Source organism: Topomyia yanbarensis, chromosome 3 (assembly GCF_030247195.1).
Source record: "Topomyia yanbarensis strain Yona2022 chromosome 3, ASM3024719v1, whole genome shotgun sequence".
In the NCBI taxonomy this organism is placed as follows: domain Eukaryota; kingdom Metazoa; phylum Arthropoda; class Insecta; order Diptera; family Culicidae; genus Topomyia; species Topomyia yanbarensis.
Window position 1 is genome coordinate 334,933,094 of NC_080672.1, and position 22,697 is coordinate 334,955,790.

Consider the following 22,697-nt stretch of genomic DNA (forward strand, 5'->3'; position numbering starts at 1 on the left):
CTTTTTTCGGCTTCACTTTCTGCACACTCTTTGCGTACCTTTATACCAGAGTTTTTAATAGTAGAGTTGCGTAAAGAGGATTGGCAACATTGGACCAATCATTGGTCTTATTTAAATTTTGGCAACCTTTTATTTTTAGTTAAATTTCAAATGACTTCACCCGAACGCTTCAATTAGAAGTTAACTTTGTAGTTTTGAGTGTTTTATGGTAACCGGAAGCCGCCATCTTGGATTTCAAAATGGCGCCAATCGTCAATTTTCGCATTCTACTAATCAATACCTTTCAAATGACACCCATATTGATGGTGGTTTTAAGTGTTTTATGGTTCCCGGAAGCCGCCATCTTGGATTTCAAAATTGCTCCAATCGTAAATTTTTGCATTCCACTATTCAATACCTTTCAAGTGACACCCAAATGATGGTGGTTTTATGGTAACCGGAAGCCGCCATCTTGGATTTCAAAATGGCGCCAATCGTCAATTTTCACATACTACTAATCAATACCTTTCAAATGACACCCATATTGATGGTGGTTTTAAGTGTTTTTGCATCCCGGAAGCCGCCATCTTGGATTTCAAAATGGCGCCAATCGTCAATTTTCGCATTCCACTAATCAATACCTTTCAAATGACACCCATATTGATGGTGGTTTTGAGTGTTTTATGGTAACCGGAAACCGCCATCTTGGATTTCAAAATGGCGCCAATCGTCAATTTTCGCATTCTACTAATCAATACCTTTCAAATGACACCCATATTGATGGTGGTTTTGAGTGTTTTATGGTAACCGGAAGCCGCCATCTTGGATTTCAAAATGGCGCCAATCGTCAATTTTCGCATTCTACTAATCAATACCTTTCAAATGACACCCATATTGATGGTGGTTTTAAGAATTTAAGGGTAATTGAAATCCGCCATCTTGGATTTCAAGATGGCGCCAATCGTCAATTTTCGCATTCTATTAATCAATACCTTTCAAATGACACCCATATTGATGGTGGTTTTAAGTGTTTTATTGTAACCGGAAGCCGCCATCTTGGATTTCAAAATGGCGCCAATCGTCAATTTTCGCATTCTACTAATTAATACCTTTCAAATGACACCCATATTGATAGTGGTTTAAGACATTTTATGGTAACCGGAAGCCGCCATCTTGGATTTCAAAATGGCGCCAATCGTCAATTTTCGCATTCTACTAATCAATATCTTCCAAATGACACCCATATTGATAGTGGTTTTAAGTGTTTTATGGTAACCGGAAGCCGCCATCTTGGATTTCAAAATGGCGCCAATCGTCAATTTTCGCATTCTACTAATTAATACCTTTCAAATGACACTCATATTGATAGTGGTTTAAGACATTTTATGGTAGCCGGAAGCCGCCATCTTGGATTTCAAAATGGCGTCAATCGTCAATTTTCGCATTCTACTAATCAATATCTTCCAAATGACACCCATATTGATGGTGGTTTTAAGTGTTTTATGGTAACCGGAAGCCGCCATCTTGGATTTCAAAATGGCGCCAATCGTCAATTTTCGCATTCTACTAATTAATACCTTTCAAATGACACTCATATTGATAGTGGTTTAAGACATTTTATGGTTCCCGGAAGCCGCCATCTTGGATTTCAAAATGGCGCCTATCGTCAATTTTCGCATTCTACTAATTAATACCTTTCAAATGACACTCATATTGATAGTGGTTTAAGACATTTTATGGTAACCGGAAGCCGCCATCTTGGATTTCAAAATGGCGCCAATCATCAATTTCGCCATCCAAAAACTTCCCAGCTGCCATTGGCCAAAAGAAAAAGTTACCCGAAAATTCTAAAAAAAATCTAAAAATAAACGCAACACTTTTTGGTTCTAGTCACCTAAATTTTTTAGGTGAGAATTTAGTCACTTTTTTTCCTTCTCGCGGTGACCGTCGTCACTCAAAATGACTCTGGGAATCGCTCTGTCAGGTGACTTCTGTCACCTTGGGTGACTATAGTCACCTAGGTGACTGCGGTGATCGCTTTTTTCGCTCTCACCTCACCCAACTAGGTGAGGTGACGGTGAGAATAGGGCCCCATGCTGGTACCCGACAAATCCGCACACGGCCACCGCTGCCGAAAATGCATAGCGTCTACCGCTTATTGTAGTGCCCAGACACTGCAGCCATGATCTTACCCGTTCGACATAAGAACAAAAACTGATTCAAACGGGTACGCGTCACCTCTATTTATAAACTAACCGTATATGGTTTAGTCACTTAGGTGCGAGTGTGTGCAAATGCCAACGTTACCGAAAATCGATAGCGCTTATTGCATCGCCCGGAGACGACGTTGCTCGTGTGGGATAAGAGCAACAACTGATTTAAACGGACATGCGTTGCTTCTATTTATGACTTTTCGTGTTTCATTGAGCAACTAAGCTGCCCTCTTTTGACGGCTGTGTCTGAGAAATCTGCCTCACGAATGGTATTTTTCCCGTTTTTTGTGAACTTTTTAATTTTACCAATTTCCAAAAGTCTACTTTTATTGGGGAGATATTAAATTATAACCAATATTTAAGTTAGGTGTTTCTGAATCGGTTGGTGTATGAATGATTAAAATCCATCTAGTAATATCGGAGTTATAAGCGTGCAAACCTTACATAGTTTCGTTACATGGGAGATAGTTTAGATTTTAGAATGACACCTAGCCCCAGATAGTGGAGTAAGACATTTTTAATGTCAAAAAATTGGTTAAAAAAGTTTGACCCTTTTCAAAAGACAGTCTAGATCGTTTTTGAAAAAACGTTGTATACAAAGTGACTTTTTGTGACAAAGTTCTCACGTACAGAAAGTTAAGCCGTGTGGTGTCCGGCGGGCTGAAATCTTTTTGCACTATTTCAACCAAGAATAGAACCTCTGGGAACTGCTTCCATGTCGTAAGAGGCGACTAACAACATGCTAGGAGTTCCTAGGCCGAGGTTTTGTTCCGTACCGAAGACTTAATCTGGGCGGACCTTAAGGTTTTCCATATTACCCTCTTTCCAGTCTGTATTTAGTGAATCACTGACATATACCTTTTCTGATTCGCCTTTCTTGATTGTGTACCAACGTTTTAAGTTTCTTCTGGCGGTTGTATATTAGCCGTAAATGACGAAATCTAATTCTACACTAAGTAACAGAATATATTAATATACCGGCACTTCCACGCCAAGGTTTAACTTCCAAAGCTTTGGCTTAAAAACCGTTTTTAAAAAATGGAAACTTTCATGCAGGAAATTTATTGAATTGGCCTAAGATGGAGCTGTCGAATTTCACAAAAAGCTTTTTATGTTGCAAGTGATCTGTAGTTGTGTTAAATTAGGTATTTTTCTATTATATTTGGAACCGTCTACCGACAAATCTACATTTACGAATACCTCCAAAAGTGACTTCTTGAGGTCTCATGAAGGCCTGACACTAGCTTTATGATACTTTTGCTTTTCTAAACAGTAATAAAAATCTCAACATTCAAGAACTTCACTTTGTCAGAAAATGTAGGGCCATCGGAAGCTAAAACTTCGTAAAATCGCACTCCTGGTCCTTTTTTCAGTGCAGTACTCTACGTCACTCGTTCAAATTTGCACCGCTCTTATGGTAGTCGGTATTTGCTAGTATTACTGTTCTCCCATCCATTCTGGTAGTCAAACGGTGGGATAGCAAAATTCTTACAAGTTTCCTATCTCATGCCTCCACGCGATTCTAAGTCTATTGATGACATTTGGTCCTTAGACCGCAGAATGAGAGGGTGCGAACAGAATGAGAGGGTGCGAACAGATCTAGTCGAGAAAACATTGCCGTAAAAATGAATAGTTGATCGGAAATTAGCCCCAATACGACTAATCTGACTAGTATCTATGAACACGGCTCAATACGTATTGAAAATTCGCCGCGTCTGTTTTTATGAACCTAATTTAAAGCTCCGTTATTGCTAACAAGCCCGTGCATCAGATTAACAATCCTTTATATTTCCCTTCAGTGTTCGGTATTATCGCTCGTATACTTGTATTCCACAAACAATCCGATATGGAAAATAAGAAATACTTTCCTTGATTTATAACATCTCGCGCTATTTTTGCCAGTATAATATGCTGTCACTTGGTAGTTTTCAAGCCAATAAATATATCGTAGAGAAGAAGTAGCGAGTTCTGTCCAAATACTGTTGCAATAAATAGTGATCCGGCCCATTACGCAGATAAGATTAGCTTTTCCAGGCAATACTCCCACGATCGGCTGTGTGGAGTTCAAATTGTTTTTGTTTAGGGAACATAGTATACTCTCGGTAGCCGGCTGCCCAGAGTTTAAAAATAACCAAAAACTAAACAAGATCATCTCTTTTTCGAGTGATCGTGCACTCGAAGACTAACTAAACAACTACCTAATAAAATATGCTTTACAGGTCGCATCGTTTGCTTGGAGCGAATCCTAGACCTGATACCCTTCCAAACCACCAACTCCGCGACACCTATGGAAGAGTCTGATGAATCGTCGTCCTTCCGTTAAGTAGGTGGAGCATCAACACTTCCTGTCTACCTTATCCTTCCCCGTGAACGATGGAGATGGGGGCGGCCGGCAATGATGGCTATCATGCTGTTGAGGTTTTAATATGGGTCGGATTGGTATGAATTCCTACTTACCACTTCCTAAGCAACTCTTATTAGATAATCAGCAGTCAAACATGATGAAGTCAGTGTGCAATCCGCCAAAATCATCGTCACAACGCAACGCAACGCAACGCAACGCAAAGTTCTCACGTACAGAAAGTTTTATTAAAATCTGAGAGGGTGCTGCCAACTCTGAATACGATTTAGCGCGAAATTCGTTATGCACTAATTACACGCAAATGGGTCTTTGTAACAATATTTTTTTTTGTTTCTCTTGAAAGGCCGCCAAATATACCAGCAAAAGAAAGCTCTGCCACAAATCCGAAGCAAACAACACCTGGTCTTAGACAATTGAGAAGAAAAAAAGGGTTTCCTATGCACCCAGGAACACTAAAAATCTCATGTTACATGTCAATCAGAGATTCAACTTATTCAACTTAGTGCAGGATTGGTTGGACCTAGGTTGTGAATCGTAAGGTTCGTAACAAGGATTAACAGATTGAACTTCATCGTCAGACAAAGGGAGATATTCCTTCAATTGTAAATTGAATACCAGTTTAAATTTTTTTCTCAAAATTTTTCTAGTTTTTTGAAAAAGCTTACAGCAGTCTTGTGTGTTCATTCGAGTTCGATTTTGAAGTTCTGCAACTGCAATTATTTAATTAAATTCAAGCGATCGCAACCCACAAATGTTCGGGTACCGCGCGCACAAACCGACCGGGCAAGCGGTACACCGTGTATTCTCGACACAAATCGGGGTAATCCCGATAGCATGCGAGCAACATAGCTCTGACTCGTAATTAGAATATCACGGTTAATCAGGACAGACAACAAAGTACTAACTACGGCGATTAATGGACAAGGCAAGTTGCTTCCACTGACTGCGGCAAATGCTAAATTTCCACATTCGGTTCCAACTCCACACAACTGGGTGGAGAAAATCACCTCTACTATTTTATCGGTTCCAACACCATGTGTGTATATAGTAATCGATAAAGTAGACTGCGGTAGGCAATTTATCTGAGGTCAGCGTCATGTGGTCGAGGGCGCTGGTTCAGATTTGATCCCCAGTGGCTCTGTCCGACCGAAGACAGCTCTGAATATTAATGAACCGAAAATTGTTTTATGCAATTGTAATTCATTTTAGACACAATAGTGGAAACAATGCTTGATTATCATTATGGTTATGCGTCTATGTCTTTTTAGTGCTGTTTTCCCAGGAGCTTGTTGATATCATTATCATCTTTCTCTGGCAAACTGCAGCATCTGGTGATTGAAGTTTAGGGTTGTTATGGCAGCAGGATTTTCACAAACTTACTATCGGTGAACAATGTTATCTGCGCAGGTTTAACTGGTCCCTATTGATAACGTAATCTCACCCTGTGGTGGCCCCATAAACTAGCGCTCTATGGATACTTTTCGTTTTGCTCGACAAAGTACAACGCAAATTGGTCGTGTCCGTTGTGCCCCAGAGCGCATTCGCAAGTTATCAGTTTCCAGAAAGAGAAGAATTCCAAATTGGGATACTAAAAATCTGTTGGCGATTCTATCTCAGCAACCTGAAAAAAGGGATACTTACCTGAACAAAATACTTACCGTTTAAATAAAATTAAATTCTATAACACACCCTATTGTACCATTACCACAATTATCATACTTACCTCGAAACGCAAACGCAATCACTCAACATCCGCTCAATCAACACACATACACACAATAGATCCACACGAATAAAATGTACAATTAAACAGGACAGACAGTTATAAAAAGCAAGTCGAACAGAACACAAGCCAGTCTCGTGTCGTTATTAAGAATCGAAATTCCTCGTGACAATTCGGTCAACCTTTCTCTCGAGTGGCGGGTCGTACGATTTAAGCTATCCTGACTGTGAAAGTGTGAACAGTAGTGCCGGACGTATAGCATTGTGACAAACATTTTTTGGTGCCGAAACCCGGGACTAGAGTTGCAGTCCCATCCGTCACGAGTGCTGAAGCTAACCTCCATTGTTCGGGTCGAATCACCACGTGATTATCGTGCAGGAGGATCATTGTTTTCTCGTCCGTTTGATACGGATTAGTCATCGGAGCAGCAGCACAAGTGATTACCATCGTGGTGTAATAACCATCTTGCAGCAGCAGTACCCGTCGTCGTCCGGCAGCAAGTAAAAGTCGCGCCCTTCAGGAGAGGTAGCAGTAGGTAAAATCTTCACCAGACACAGTTGGCGGATAGGTAAATTCGTCCGTATACACCAACGCTGATTAAGGTAACCCGTTTCATTATTTTGGTGTTGGGATAGTTTGTGCAAAATGACTCCGCCAAAGAAAGCTAAGGCTGTTGCAACAAAGATGACGAAATTAAAGTTGTTGCACCGTAGGCGGACCAACGTATTAGGTTCCGCTGAACTGATAAAATCGTTCAACGAACAATTCGATGTCATGCACTGTGATCAATTGCCGGTGCGCATTGAACGTCTTGATGCATTGTGTCGAGAATTTGAGGTGATTCAAGACGAAATCGAAGTTTTAGAAGATGAGGAAGAACAATTTTCGGATCTGCAAAAGGAGTTCCAGACCATGTATTTTGAATTAAAGGCATCTTTGCAAAGCAAATTACCTCCTCGCCCATCGACGTCCGTGACGTCATCGGTGCAAGCGCAGCCTATAGCCCACATTAAGCTGCCTGAAATTTCATTGAAACAATTTTCGGGTAGATTCGATGATTGGGTTTCGTTTCGTGATCTTTTTGTGTCTTTGATTCACAACAATCAGCAATTGAGTGCAGTGCAGAAACTGCATTATTTGCGAGCAACACTTTCCGGTGAAGCGGCTGGAATAATATCGTCGCTCGAATTATCGGCTAATAATTACACCGTTGCTTGGACCATGTTGAAGGAGCGGTATGAGCACAAAACCTTCTTGATAAAGAGACACATGTCCGCGCTTCTAGCACTTTCTCCAGTAAAGAAGGAGTCGTCTGTAAAGTTGTCGGAATTGGCCGATGAATTTGACCGTCATGTTCAGCTGTTAGATAAACTTGAGAATGCAGTTGAACACTGGAACTCGTTCCTCGTCGAGCGCTTGAGTAGTTGCTTGGACCCCGTATCGCTGCGCGAATGGGAGACTCAAGTTACTGAAGTTGACAAACCAACATATAAGGCACTGCTTGAGTTTGTACACAAAAGATCCCGAATTCTACAAACGTTATTGCTCTCCCATAGCCAAACCGAAATCGAAACCCTCAAAGCCTCGTCTCACTACCGCCCACGTTGCTTCAGACAATGTGCCTAAGTGTCCAAGTTGCAAGCAGGCACATTTGCTGTTCCAGTGCGACCAGTTTCGCGCGTTGCCACCACAGCAGCGTTTTGAGTTCGTGAAGAAACATGGACTTTGCATAAATTGCCTCAAGGGCACTCATCTTGCAAAGGATTGCTCCAGTGGTTCCTGTAAGAGCTGCGCCAAGAAGCATCATTCCCTGCTGCATTTGCAACCTGTTTCGGCACCCATGGCGGCTGGAAATTCGGCAGCAGGAACTAATTCATTATCTGGAGCATTCCATTCGCATCTCGAATCGTCGGTCGGTCACACCCCTCCGGCTGGGTTTTCGGTTGCCTCACCACTTGTCGCTCCGTCGTCGTCGTCGTCGTACACGCATTCGTTTCCGATCGGTATAGCTCCCTCGTCGCCGGTAAATTCGTTCGGTATCGTCAATCCGCCTCCTGGCCCCTCCTGTAAAAGTGCAGAAGTGAACACACAAGTGAGAAATAATCTAGTGATGTTGTCAACGGCAGTTATCAAGGTTAAGGATGCAGACGATAAATATCAGTTCGCTAGAGCTCTACTGGACAGTGGCTCTCAGCCCAGTTTCATCACCGAAGCGCTTTGTCAGAAGCTTCGACTGAAGCGCATCAAGTTAAACTCGCCGGTCAGTGGGATCGGACAATCTACCCTCACCGTGCACCACGGTGTGATGTTATCGCTCGCCTCTCGTTTCGGGGAATTCAAATACAACCTGGATTGCCTGGTGCTGCCAAAGCTTACCGTCTCGCTGCCTAGCCAACATATTGACGTTTCGCGTTGGAGAATTCCACGTAATCTCCCGCTCGCCGATCCGCAGTTCAACGTCAGCCAAGGGGTTGACATCATAACTCTCCGAGCTCTCGATTGAAGCAGTTCGTTTTCTGGTGCTGTGCATAAAGTGAACAAGAATAAATTGTCAGTGAAGGTCAACCATTGTTCGAGGCAGTCTTTGTTCGCCGGTGCCCAGGCTGGTGAAGTGAATACCAGAATAGCCGGAATCGCCGCTATATAAGCTAAGTATTTTTTTTTTCTTTCATTTCCCTTTCCCCGATCGATCTCTACTTCTGCCCTTTCCCCTGAATATAAGTTTCATCTCTCGTTTACACCACGTGTTATCCTCGTGCCTAAATGGCCGAGGGCGAAGTAACATTGGATGGGAATGATATTCCCATGGATATACCGGATAAACCCGAAATTACTCCCTCCCCTGATTCCCCCAGTCCTCCCCGTATTAAAACATACCCAGCCAGTTCGACTGGACCCTGGGTGGTGTATTTCCGGCCCAACACGAAATCGCCCAATATTCTAGAAATCTCACGGGAGCTGACTGCCAACTACCCGTCCGTGGCTCAGATAACACGTGTTCGAGCTAATAAGATACGCGTTATAGTAAATGACCTCGGCCAGGCAAACCAGATTGCTCGCAGCGAGCGTTTTACGAAGCAATTCAAAGTGTATGTGCCTTGTAGAGTTGTGGAGATCGATGGGGTCGTCGCCGAACCGGGTCTAAAGTGCGAAGACCTGTTGAAGTACGGGGTTGGCTGCTTTAAGGACCCTTCACTTCAAAAGGTGAAAATTCTGGAATGCAAGCAATTGTATTCCGCAAAAACTGAAGATGATAAGACAACTTATTCTCCGTCAGACTCGATTCGGGTGACTTTCTCCGGATCTGCTCTTCCCAACTATGTCCTCCTGGATAAGGTTCGCCTACCTGTTCGCCTATTTGTACCGCGGGTAATGAACTGCAGCAATTGCAAGCAACTGGGCCACACAGCCACTTATTGTGGCAATAAAAAACGGTGCGGCAAATGCGAGGGAGAGCATGAGGATGACGCTTGCGGTGGAGAAACTGAGAAGTTTATTTACTGCGGGGGCCCTCCGCATGCTCTTAAGTCATGCCCGGCGTACAAGCAGCGCGGGGATAAAATTAAGCGCTCCCTTAAGGATCGCTCGAGGCACTCTTATGCAGAAATGCTAAAGAATGCTTCGCCATCTGTCCCTTCCGAAAATTCCTTTGCTCTTTTGGCTGGCGTTGAGCAAGAATCTGACGACCCACAAGAGGGAACATCATTGGTTAACCCAGGGGAATCCAGGAAGAGGAGAAATCTAGCCTCCCCTACATTGCCTCGTAAGGGTGCCAAGGTGTCGTCCACTCAGAGTGCGCCAACCGCAATCAATAAATCCAACGGAAGTGATGCACAAAAGCCGAAGCAATTTGCTCCAGGACTTGGAAATATTAATTCTAACAAGGAGTACCCACCACTTCCAGGGACACCAAAAACCCCAAGTGTCCCCTTTTTTCAAACAGATACTCAGTCCAGTAGCGGACTAATGAAATTTTCTGACATAGTGGACTTAATTTTCACAGCTTTCAATGTTACTGATCCTCTTAAAAGCCTTCTGATACGTTTTCTCCCTATAGTGCAAACATTTTTGAAGCAGTTGACTACTAAATGGCCCCTCCTTGCAGCGATCGTATCCTTCGATGGCTAAGTCATCGAACGAGGTCACCGATTCGATCACTGTTCTACAGTGGAACAGCAGAAGTATCCTCCCGAAAATCGATTCCTTTAAATTTTTACTAAATAGTTTAAAATGTGATGCTTTCGCATTATGTGAAACTTGGTTAACTTCCGATATAAATCTCAACTTCCACGACTTTAATATAATTCGTCTGGATCGAGAAAACCCCTATGGAGGAGTACTTTTGGGGATCAAAAAGTGCTATTCTTTCAACCGAATTGACCTCCCTTCGACACCAGGCATTGAAATTGTCGCTTGTCAAGTTTTAATCAAAGGTAAAGACCTTTGCATTGCTTCCATCTACATTCCTCCTAGAGCCTCGGTAGGGCACCGAACGCTTTGTAATATCACGGAATCCTTACCGGCACCGCGGCTAGTTCTGGGAGACTTTAACTCGCACGGTACGGTATGGGGTTGTCTTCATGATGATAATAGATCAACATTAATCCAAGATCTTTGCGATAATTTCAACATGACCATCTTAAACACGGGAGAAATGACGCGGATTCCTACACCACCAGCACGCGCAAGCGCGTTGGATTTATCTCTATGCTCGACTTCGCTACAGTTAGATTGCATGTGGAAGGTGATCCCTGATCCCCACGGTAGCGACCATTTGCCTATCGTGATTTCAATTGCTAACGGTTCAAGACCATCGGAAACAATCAATGTATCGTATGACCTCACACGGAACATTGATTGGAAGAGTTACGCGACCGCGATATCCGTTAAAATCGAATCCACTCAAGAACTTCCTCCGGAGGAAGAGTACAGGTTTTTGGCTGGCTTGATTCTCGACAGTGCGAATCAAGCTCAGACTAAACCAGTACCCAGCGCGAATACCCATGGACGGTCTCCCACCCTGTGGTGGGATAAAGAGTGCTCAGAGCTGTACGCGGAAAAGTCCACTGCATATAAGGCCTTCCGGGAAGACGGGTTACCCGCTAGCTATCAACAGTACGCGTCGTTAGAAAGGCGAATGAAGAGTCTAATGAAAGCCAAAAAACGTAGTTATTGGCGCCGGTTCGTCGACGGGTTAACGAGAGAAACAGCGATGAGCACTCTTTGGGGTACGGCTCGACGTATGCGTAACCGTAATAGTACCAACGAGAACGTGGAATATTCAAACCGTTGGATATTTGCTTTCGCCAAGAAGATCTGTCCGGACTCTGTCCCGGTACAGAAAACGTACCGCGCCGCGTCTCCTCACGATACCGCGAACGAAACACCGTTTTCGATGGTGGAGTTCTCACTTGCTCTCTTATCATGCAACAATAACGCCCCAGGGTTAGACAGAATCAAATTCAACTTGCTGAAGAATCTACCTGACACTGCAAAAAGGCGCTTGTTGAATTTATTTAACAAGTTTCTTGAGGGTAACATTGTCCCTCATGACTGGAGGCAAGTGAAGGTCATCGCCATCCAAAAACCAGGAAAACCAGCCTCCGACCACAACTCATATCGGCCGATTGCAATGCTGTCCTGTATTCGGAAGTTGTTCGAGAAAATGATCTTGTTTCGCCTCGACAATTGGGTTGAAGCAAATGGCTTACTGTCAGATACACAATTTGGCTTCCGCAAAGGCAAAGGGACGAACGATTGCCTTGCGTTGCTTTCTACAGAAATCCAAATGGCCTATGCTAACAAAGAGCAGATGGCATCAGTCTTCTTGGATATTAAGGGGGCTTTTGACTCAGTTTCTATCAACATTCTGTCAGAGAAGCTGCACCAGCATGGTCTTTCGCCAATTTTAAATAACTTTTTGCTAAACCTGTTGTCTGAAAAGCACATGCACTTTTCGCATGGCGATTTAACAACATCGCGATTTAGCTACATGGGTCTTCCCCAGGGCTCATGTCTAAGTCCCCTGCTCTACAATTTCTACGTGAATGACATTGACGATTGTCTTGCCAATTCATGCACGCTAAGGCAACTTGCAGACGACGGGGTGGTCTCTGTTACAGGGCCCAAAGCTGCCGACTTGCAAGGACCATTACAAAATACCTTGGACAATTTGTCTGCTTGGGCTCTTCAGCTGGGTATTGAGTTCTCCACGGAGAAAACTGAGTTGGTTGTTTTTTCTAGGAAGCGTGAGCCGGCGCAACTCCAGCTTCTATTAATGGGTGCAACGATCAACCAGGTTTTCACATTTAAATATCTCGGGGTCTGGTTCGACTCTAAAGGTACCTGGGGATGTCACATTAGGTATCTGAAACAGAAATGCCAACAAAGGATCAATTTTCTCCGAACAATAACTGGAACATGGTGGGGTGCTCACCCAGGAGACCTGATCAGGTTATACCAAACAACGATATTGTCGGTGATGGAGTACGGGTGTTTCTGTTTCCGCTCCGCTGCGAACATACACTTCATCAAACTGGAGAGAATCCAGTATCGTTGCTTGCGCATTGCCTTGGGTTGCATGCACTCGACCCATACGATGAGTCTCGAAGTGCTGGCGGGCGTTCTTCCGCTAAAAAATCGATTTTGGGAACTCTCATATCGATTGCTCATCCGATGCGACATTCTGAACCCGTTGGTGATTGAAAACTTTGAGAGGCTCGTCGAGCTTAATTCTCAAACCCGATTTATGGCCTTGTACTTCGACTACATGGCACAGAGCATTAATCCTTCTTCATATACTCCCAGCCGTGTTCGTTTCCTAGATACTTCTGATTCTACTGTATTCTTCGACACATCCATGAAGGAAGAGATTCGTGGAATCCCGGACCATATACGCCCGCAAGTGATCCCCAATATATTTTATAATAAATTCCGAGAAGTCGACTGTGACAAAATGTTCTACACTGACGGATCAAATCTCGATGGGTCCACTGGCTTCGGTATCTTCAACAATACTATTACCGCTTCATTCAAGCTCAATGATCCCGCTTCAGTTTACGTCGCAGAGTTAGCTGCAATTCAGTACACCCTTGGGATCATCGACACTCTGCCCACAGATCACTACTTCATCATTTCGGACAGCCTCAGCTCCATCGAGGCTCTTCGTGCGATGAAGCCCAAAAAGCAATTCCCATATTTCCTGGGGAAGATACGGGAGTCCTTGTGTACGTTATCTGAAAAATCTTATCAAATTACCTTTGTTTGGGTCCCCTCTCATTGCTCTATCCCGGGCAATGAAAAGGCCGACTCATTAGCAAAGGTGGGCGCATTAAATGGTGACATATACGAAAGACCAATCTGCTTCAACGAATTTTTTAGTATTTGTCGTCAGAGGACACTCAACAGTTGGCAAACCTCGTGGAGCAATGGTGAACTTGGACGATGGCTACATTCCATTATCCCAAAGGTATCAACGAAGCCTTGGTTCAGGGGGATGGATGTGGGTCGGGATTTTATTCGTGTAATGTCCCGACTTATGTCCAACCACTACACCTTGGATGCGCATCTGCGGCGTATTGGGCTTGCGGAGAGTAGTCTGTGCGCTTGTGACGAGGGCTATCACGACATCGAGCACGTTGTCTGGGTATGCGCCGGGTACTTGGACGCCAGGTCTCAGTTAAAGGATTCCCTTCGGGCCCGAGGTAGACCACCCAATGTCCCAGTCCGAGATATACTGGCAAATCGTGATTTCCCCTATATGTCCCTTATTTATACTTTCATAAAAACGACAAATATCCCAATTTAGCCCCTCTCTTTTTATTTCTCGTTTTAGAAGCTTTCTCTTGCCTTGTGGGACCGATCAGCTCCAGACTGCAACTATGTAACCGCCGTCGCACTTACCACTACGGAAACTGAAGCGAGAGCGACTCAAGGTCCGATGACTTTTGAAGGATTCCCCGCGGGTCCGAAGAATACCATCCGCCAATCCGACCTACTAGACTGAGGCGGTAATCTTTCGCTGATCTCCCGTTTGAGCGAAAGTTGCAAGTTTTGCTCTTCTCTCCCGGTCACCATCTACGCTTTCTCTCCCCTGTCCTTGATACAACTGCTTCTACAGCCCCCCTCTGAATATCTTGACCAAGCATAAGTCTCCGCTAAAAAAGTTCAAATTTGTATTCTGTGTTCCTAGTTTTAAGATAGTTGTAATTTTACCTCTTTGTTAAAACTATTGTCCCCCATCTTGTAAACAGAATTGTATCCCTAGTCTTAAAACACCTGCGAATTTTCTCATAAATATTTGTTCCCACTTTTGTGTACCAAACTATATTGTTAGTTTTAAGATAACTGTAAATATTTCCTAAAAATTATTACTATTGAATTCCTTGTTTTAAATTTTTTTATAAAAAAAAACTTTCGCCCCCTCTCTTGTATATAGAATCTTATTTCTAGTCTTAAGATAGCTGTAAAATTTTTCTTTTTTAAAAAAATATTTCAACATTGTAACCTCCTAGTTTTAAAATATACAAAATGTAAAAACAAAAGAATTTGGCACCGCCAAGCTAACGCATTTGTGCCTATCAAATAAACGAAATGAATAAAAAAAAAAAAGGGGTTGACATCATTATTGGTGCTGAGCTGTTCTTCAATTTGCTTGACAATCAGCAACTTTCGTTAGCGGCTGGCTACCCGATTCTACAGAAGACTGTGCTAGGATACATCGTCTGTGGAAAAGTTGCCGAGCCAGTCTCGGAACCAACAGTCACTCAATGCAGCCATGTCTGCGCAGAAGATCCGCTCGATTCTCAGCTCGAGCGTTTCTGGGAGATCGAAAACTTCGATGACGGTAAGGCTTTCACTTCTGATGAACAATTCTGTGAAGATCATTTCACCGATACCGTTTCTCGTGATCAAGAAGGACGGTATATGGTTCGTCTTCCGATGCGGCAGGAGATGCTTTCAATGTTGGGAGACTCGTACACGCCAGCATTGCGGCGATTTTTGTCGATGGAGAAGAAGTTTGTTGCCGATGAAGGTCTTCGCCAAGAATATAAACAGTTCATGCAAGAATACGACAGGTTGGGCCATATGGAGGTGTTGTCGCGCGCGTCGTGTAGCCCACAGTTTTTCCTACCCCACCATGCCATCCACCGTCCAGAAAGCTCAACCACAAAGATTCGAGTAGTGTTCGATGGATCTTCTCGTGGTTCAACCCAGCTTTCACTCAACGATGTTCTCTATGCGGGACCAACAGTACAGCCAGCCCTATACTCTACGGTCATCAATTTTCGGCTGCCTCGTTTCGCCATTACTGCCGATGTGGAGAAGATGTTCAGACAGATTTTGGTCCACCCCGAGGATCGTCGCTACCAACAAATTCTATGGCGGAATGATCCATCAGAACCCATTCGAACGTACCAGCTGCGAACCGTTACTTACGGTCTAGCTAGTTCACCGTATCATGCTACGCGAATTCTAAACCAACTAGCTACAGATGAGGGAGAACGCTTCCCACTAGCAGTTCCGATCATTCAGAAAGGGACATATGTCGACGATGTCCTTTCCGGACATGACGATCATCAAATAGCCAGATATTCGTGCAAACAGTTGATGGAAATGTTGCAAACCGCTGGTTTCGTACTCAGGAAGTGGGCTTCCAACGATCCTTCTATTCTCGTAGACGTTCCTCTCGAGTTGTGGGACTCTTCCCCAGAATTGGAAATCGATCGGTCGTCCGCTGTAAAGACACTTGGACTGTTATGGTTTCCCCAGCCGGATACTTTTAAATTCAAAATTCCGACATTACCAGAACTGGGAGTCGTCTCAAAACGAATCGTCGTATCGGAAATGGCTCGTTTATTCGATCCACTTGGTCTACTTGGCCCGGTGGTAATGAACGCTAAAATGTTCGTGCAACAACTATGGGCGGAGAACTTGCCGTGGGATAATGAATTGTCGGAAGAGCAAAGTTTGTGGTGGAAGAAATATCGCACGGATATTCATCATCTCCAATCTGTAGAAATCCCTCGAAGAGTGCTTGGCCATGTCAGTCGTCAATACTCTCTGCACTGTTTTTGTGACGCATCTAAACGAGGCTATGGATGTTGTGTCTACGTAATCTCGCCAGATGATACCGGTATGCTCCACTCCCGACTGCTCACATCGAAATCTCGTGTCGCTCCATTGCGAGGCCAGACGATTCCAAGATTGGAACTCAGTGCCGCGCTCTTGGGAAGCCAGTTGATGGACAACCTACAAAGAATGACCGAATTCAAGGGTCCAGTTACATTCTGGACAGATTCAACGATAGTGCTTCACTGGATAAAGTCTCAATCTAGCTCGTGGAAAGTCTTCGTTTCAAATCGAGCGGCGGAAGTTCAACGGTTGACTAAAGGATCACAGTGGAGACACGTTCCAACCGAAATGAACCCTGCAGATAGGATTTCTCGGGCTCACTTCCAAGTGATCTGCTGGACGACAAATTGTGGTGGCATGGGCCGAGTTTCGTCACGACTCCCGTTGAGCAATGGCCACAGTGCGTGGTTTCGCTGCCGGATAACCACGTTATCCAAGAAGAATCTCGAACCGTCGTCGCTCTTCATGTCAGCCACGCTGATTCAACATTCTGCGACAGATTTTCGGATCTCGCCAAGTTGGTTCGGACAGTAGCCTACTGTTACCGTTTCTACAACAACTGCAAATTACCGATCAGTGAGAGGATCACTGGAGCTTTGGCTTCTAGCAACTGCCAGTTCGCTCTGAAGATACTCGTTCGCCTAGCACAGGCTACCGCATTCCCAGCTGAAGTGCGATTGTATCAAAACAACCAACGATGTGTAGTGAACTCGAACGAACTTGGCTCCAAATCACTCCTTAGGAACTTGAACTGTTTGATGGACGATTTCGGTTTGCTTAGATTGGACGGTCGATTGAGATACAAAAACGCACCCTTTGACACTCGTTTTCCGATGATACTCCCAGCGGACCACAAGCTTACCTGGTTGATTGCTCGATCACTCCACGTTCAGACACTGCATGCTGGTCCTACGCTGCTACTCGCTACTATTCGCCAACGGTTCTGGCCGCTCCGGAGTCGTCATCTCGCTCGCAGGGTGGTACGCAATTGTATCACTTGTTACCGGTGCAATCCTCGATGTAGCAACCAGCAAATGGCACCACTTCCATCAGTACGTGTTACACCTGCTCGAGCATTCGCAAACTCTGGGATGGATTACTGTGGGCCGTTTCTCGTTCGTCCGTTGGTTGGAAGGGGAGCATCGGTGAAGATATACGTCGCGCTTTTCGTGTGTCTAGTGGTGAAGGCCGTACATCTCGAGGTCGTCGCAGACCTAACGTCGGTCGCGTGTATTAACGCCGTGAAACGCTTCGTGGCACGCCGCGGCCAAGTGTTCGAATTACACTGCGACAATGCGACTGCTTTCGTCGGGGCAGATCGCGAGTTGAAGGCTGAGCGTCAAGCCTTTCGCGAACAGTTTCGGAGCAAGCAATGGGACGAATATTGCACAACTAGCGGAATCACGTTTCGCTTCATACCAGCTCGGTCGCCCCACTTCGGTGGGCTATGGGAGGCTGGTATCAAGTCCTTCAAGTACCACTTTCGCCGCATCATGGGCTGCAAGGCGTTCAACATGGACCAACTGCTAACCGTCGTAGCCCAAATCGAATCCGTTCTCAACTCCCGTCCCTTAGCTCCACTGTCCGACTCCCCAGACGACACATCCGCTCTGACCCCAGGTCATTTCCTAATCGGAGAACCACTCTTTTCCATTCCAGAGCCAGAACTCTGCGACTTGGACACCAAACGCCTGTCACGTTTGCAGGATATGAAACGATCCGCGCAGGATCTGTGGCGACGGTGGTCCAGGGACTACTTGAGCCAGTTGCAGCAACGTTCAAAATGGAAGAAAGAAACTGCAGACGTGGAGGTTGGTCAATTGGTACTGATGAAGCAGGACAACACCCCATCCCTACAGTGGCCTTTAGGTCGTATCACTGAAACGATCGTTGGGCCAGACGGTCATGTTTGCGTGGTGGTCGTGAAAACGGCTGCAGGAACGTACAAACGGGCAGTCACCGAAATTGCAGTGCTTCCCATCGACGAAGAGAATTCTCAGTTGGCAGTTGAAACGGACAGTTTCAACGGGGGCCGGCATGTTGGCGATTCTATCTCAGCAACCTGAAAAAAGGGATACTTACCTGAACAAAATACTTACCGTTTAAATAAAATTAAATTCTATAACACACCCTATTGTACCATTACCACAATTATCATACTTACCTCGAAACGCAAACGCAATCACTCAACATCCGCTCAATCAACACACATACACACAATAGATCCACACGAATAAAATGTACAATTAAACAGGACAGACAGTTATAAAAAGCAAGTCGAACAGAACACAAGCCAGTCTCGTGTCGTTATTAAGAATCGAAATTCCTCGTGACAATTCGGTCAACCTTTCTCTCGAGTGGCGGGTCGTACGATTTAAGCTATCCTGACTGTGAAAGTGTGAACAGTAGTGCCGGACGTATAGAATTGTGACAAACAAAATCTTATAAAGTTTTAGCCCAAACCGATCCAGCCGATTTCGCAACGCTTTTGCAAAATCTCAATTGGCTCATAGCTGAAGGCACAAAGCGCTTCTCAACTCACCTTTAATTCAAACCAAATGATGCAACTATCGCCCAGTGGGGCGTAGCGTAGGTACGACGAACCGTTAAATGAAGGCACCTGCGGGAAGAAAAAGGATACAAAAAAGTAATTAAACCATTCGTTAATTGTTACTGGCAGAAAGAAAAGCACAGTTTTCCGGAATTGTGCACGAGAACTGGAAGAACCCACCCATAGAATGGCTATCAACGTAGTAGCTCCAACCGTATAACAATCATCTTAAACTGGAATTCAAGATTTTATAATTATAATTTCTACCGTTTAACGTTTAGTAAAATTGCAACGCAGTTTGATTCTAGATTATTCGATGAATGAAATATTCTCCTCACTAAGTGAAATATTAAAATGAAAACACAGATTTGATTGATTGACTGGAATAAAACTTCGGACGGGGACTAAAATTATTATTTTTCCAAAACGCTGGTCGTAAATCGTACCCATCTGTAATTAAACCACTTTGGTGTAGTGATGCCATGATAACAACAACAACAACAAAAGCGATGCGTATTCAATATCCCACTAACATTTCCTACTCTATCATCTAACCGTTGCAAACATGTATTTGAATGCCAACCCAAAGAAGAAAAAAAAGCAAAATTGCACCCTACCGAACATCCCGGATCCGGAAACCGGAAAATGATACGGAACAACGTACCTGTAAATCCAGTCTCATCTCGCATAAATCACCGCCGAATCCCAGCGGACACAGACAGATTGCGCCGTCGTCCGAGGGGAGACACTTGCCGCCATGCTGACACGGATACCGGCTGCACCGATCGGTGACACATTCCTCTGTTGATTGCGCGATGTGTCGTGACAGACAGCGGCCGGCCGGTTCGGTTGATGGTGTTATTATTATTGTTGTTGTTGTTGTTGTTGCAGTAACAGCAGCGGAAGCACAGTTGTGTCGTGGAAAAAAATGGAAATGAAAAAAAAGGAATCCAATTATGGCCATGTTTTTGGGGGATTCCAGTGCCAGAGGCCAGAGTGTTGGCCACAGAAGCGCAGATTGCTCGACGGATGTCACCAGCGTTTGCGGCTGGGAAGGGTTGTACTCGAAAAAATATTAAAAAAGTGGGAGAGGATGCTATAAAAAATGCTTCGAATTTGTTGGGAAAAGTTTTAAAATTAATTATCATTTAATTAAACTGTAACTGGACGAATAGTACAATGTGGAAAAAGTTGTCATTAAATTGTGTTCCGGTCTTTTGACGTCTTCATTTCCGATTCTCTGTTTCACTGTAGCCATTAACGAACCGGCCAAAATATGAATGAATTTTGAATTGGGTAGAGAGCAGAGAGATTCGACATCTCTAACCTTGTAGGATTGGTCAGGTGGAAGGTTTGATTGAATGCGTATTTTATGAAAGTAACATACTAAAAGAAATCACTCTTCAAACATTGAAATGATCGTTCATTACTGGCACATCTGCTCTAAGACGTTTCTACTTATTAATTAATTTTATAGAAAAACAATTAGATATTCACCAGTTAGGTACTACACTGGCGAGACATTTCTCTGATTGACCCGCCACTGAGCCAATTAAAGTTAGTTTTACGGAAGAAGATATTTCAGCTAATTATCTGGCTAAGTTTCCTTCGCTACTAAAAAAAAAAACAAAAAAAAAGATTTTAGGTCTTCTAAAATAAAACTCAAAAACCGTTCATAAAACACGTAGATACGGTATATTAAACGTTGTTAAAAATTTGCAAGTGAAACCGATCCCTAGAAATGTTTCTGAGCGACTGCGAAAAATGATCGAGAACCTATACTCACGAATATCGAATCCTTGCGAGACATCTCCTAGTGGTACGTTCAGGAAGTTGTAATCATGTTCGTTGGAAACAAACTTTCGAATGCAACCGGTAAATCCATTGCTCACAGGTAGTTTCTTGTCCAGTCCGGTGATATTCCCAAATCCCCCAAGGAATACCGGCTCCCTGAAGGTGATCCGAGAGAAGAGACCCTAGAATGAAAAGTATAAATATAAGACCGGTTAACCGTTGACCGTCAGTACAAAGAAGCGTTCAACATTTGTTGAAGTGGCTTTCACAATATATTTCTTCCAGTATTTGTTTTGAATATTACGATTACGATAACTTTAAATGTAGAAACGTTTTAGTAATTCTATGAAGAAAATAAATATGTCATCTCTTCAAAAAACTGTTAGATTCAAACCTTCACACGTCATAAATTCATTTGATTTATTATAACGAACAGTAACATTTTCAAGATACTTGATATTCTAGGTATGTACAACAGCGTTCATATTCTCCGAATCCACTCAACCAACCACATTCCATCGTACATCGTTATTGGAGAATGTATTGCAAACGCCCTAAAAACGTTATGTATACATGAGAATCAACTTACAGTTTGCCTATTTATTATAATGAAACGCATGCTAGCAAACGACCCACCACTGAGAAAACCAGCATTTTAAATTACATACAATTCTCAGTTGATCGATAAAATTCATCTTATGACTCTGCCCTTCACTTATCCGATTCGTACCGTACGTGGACAAGTACAGTGAATACAGAGGATAATAATGATTGTTTAAGTTATATTACTAATGAGGTATTGTCACCGTAGATGTCATATTCGTCGCTGTTGTGCTATCTTATGACAAACGCCATTTTGGGGTAAACTGAGTTAGATATGCCACATTACTTGTCTAAAAAATCTCTACAAAGTGGCGTTTACAGAATTTTGACATTCTGCTTGGTTACTGAGATATAGCGAGAAACGTGCAGAGAAATTTCTAATTTTTTGCTTCAAATGACTGTGTCTGGGGGTTGGCTCAAATTATCTTTATGTATGAGATGTTTTTATATGTAAAACTATCTGATAAACACAATGGCATAATCATTTTCAAAACAAAAATGCACGGACTGTGAGAAAAATGCAATTTAAGTTTTAAATTGGAAATATAGCATATTTGGCAACACTGTAACCAAAAATAACTATTTTTTTCTAGATTCCCTGACTCATTTCCTTCAAAATGCATCTCACCGATTGTTTATAGACCAAATGAAGCCAAAGATATGAATAAAAGTTAATAATTGATGATTTTTTTCTATGGAAAATTTTCCATGCACGATTATGACACGCCATACAAATTTTGTCATCAATACACACCTATGACACGTGTGAGACAGACTTTTGTTTACATTTTTAAAGAAAACTCGCTATGTAGTTAACCGATTCTCGTAATATTTGAGAGATTAAAGCAGAATAGATAGAAGCATCATTTGTCTTCTTTGAATTATTTATACCATTTATAAGTTTCAAGATATTCAATGTCAAACTTTAAAAATCGTTTTTCGCGAAATGTGCAAAATGGCGCTTGTCATAAGATAGCACAACAGCGACGATATGTTTGCATATTGGTACTTTATTGATTGCTAAGAACTTATCTTTGTCAAAGATGTATTGATGCGTTATGATTTCAATGGACCAGTTTTTATCTCGGTTGCGGGACCATGACAACTTAACAAATAATTGCAACACAGTATACAATTTAAAGTATATAAATTAATCATTTTTCAATTGCTAATAAACTGTAAAATATTCGATGCAAAGAAAAACCTTTCAAATGACAAAAATTGCGACTTTGTAAAAGATACCTTGAAAATTTATTTGGTACTTCAGATGGAAGAAATTTCAATAAATTGAACGGCTTTTAATTGCGAAAATCGGGGCAAAAACACATATATCGCTCC

General features: G+C 43.2%; 1 protein-coding gene across 4 annotated transcripts in view; it reads right to left on the reverse strand.

Annotated features, from left to right (window-relative positions):
* Positions 1–22,697, reverse strand: part of LOC131691972 (pikachurin) — a 788,885-nt gene that overhangs the window by 113,125 nt on the left and 653,063 nt on the right. For all 4 annotated transcript variants that reach the window (XM_058978784.1, XM_058978785.1, XM_058978782.1 and 1 more), the window contains 3 exons: positions 20,749–20,938; positions 19,627–19,763; positions 18,954–19,031 (listed from right to left, as the gene is read on the reverse strand). In XM_058978784.1, coding sequence (XP_058834767.1) covers positions 18,954–19,031; positions 19,627–19,763; positions 20,749–20,938 — 405 coding nt within the window. The remainder of the gene's footprint in view (positions 1–18,953; positions 19,032–19,626; positions 19,764–20,748; positions 20,939–22,697) is intronic.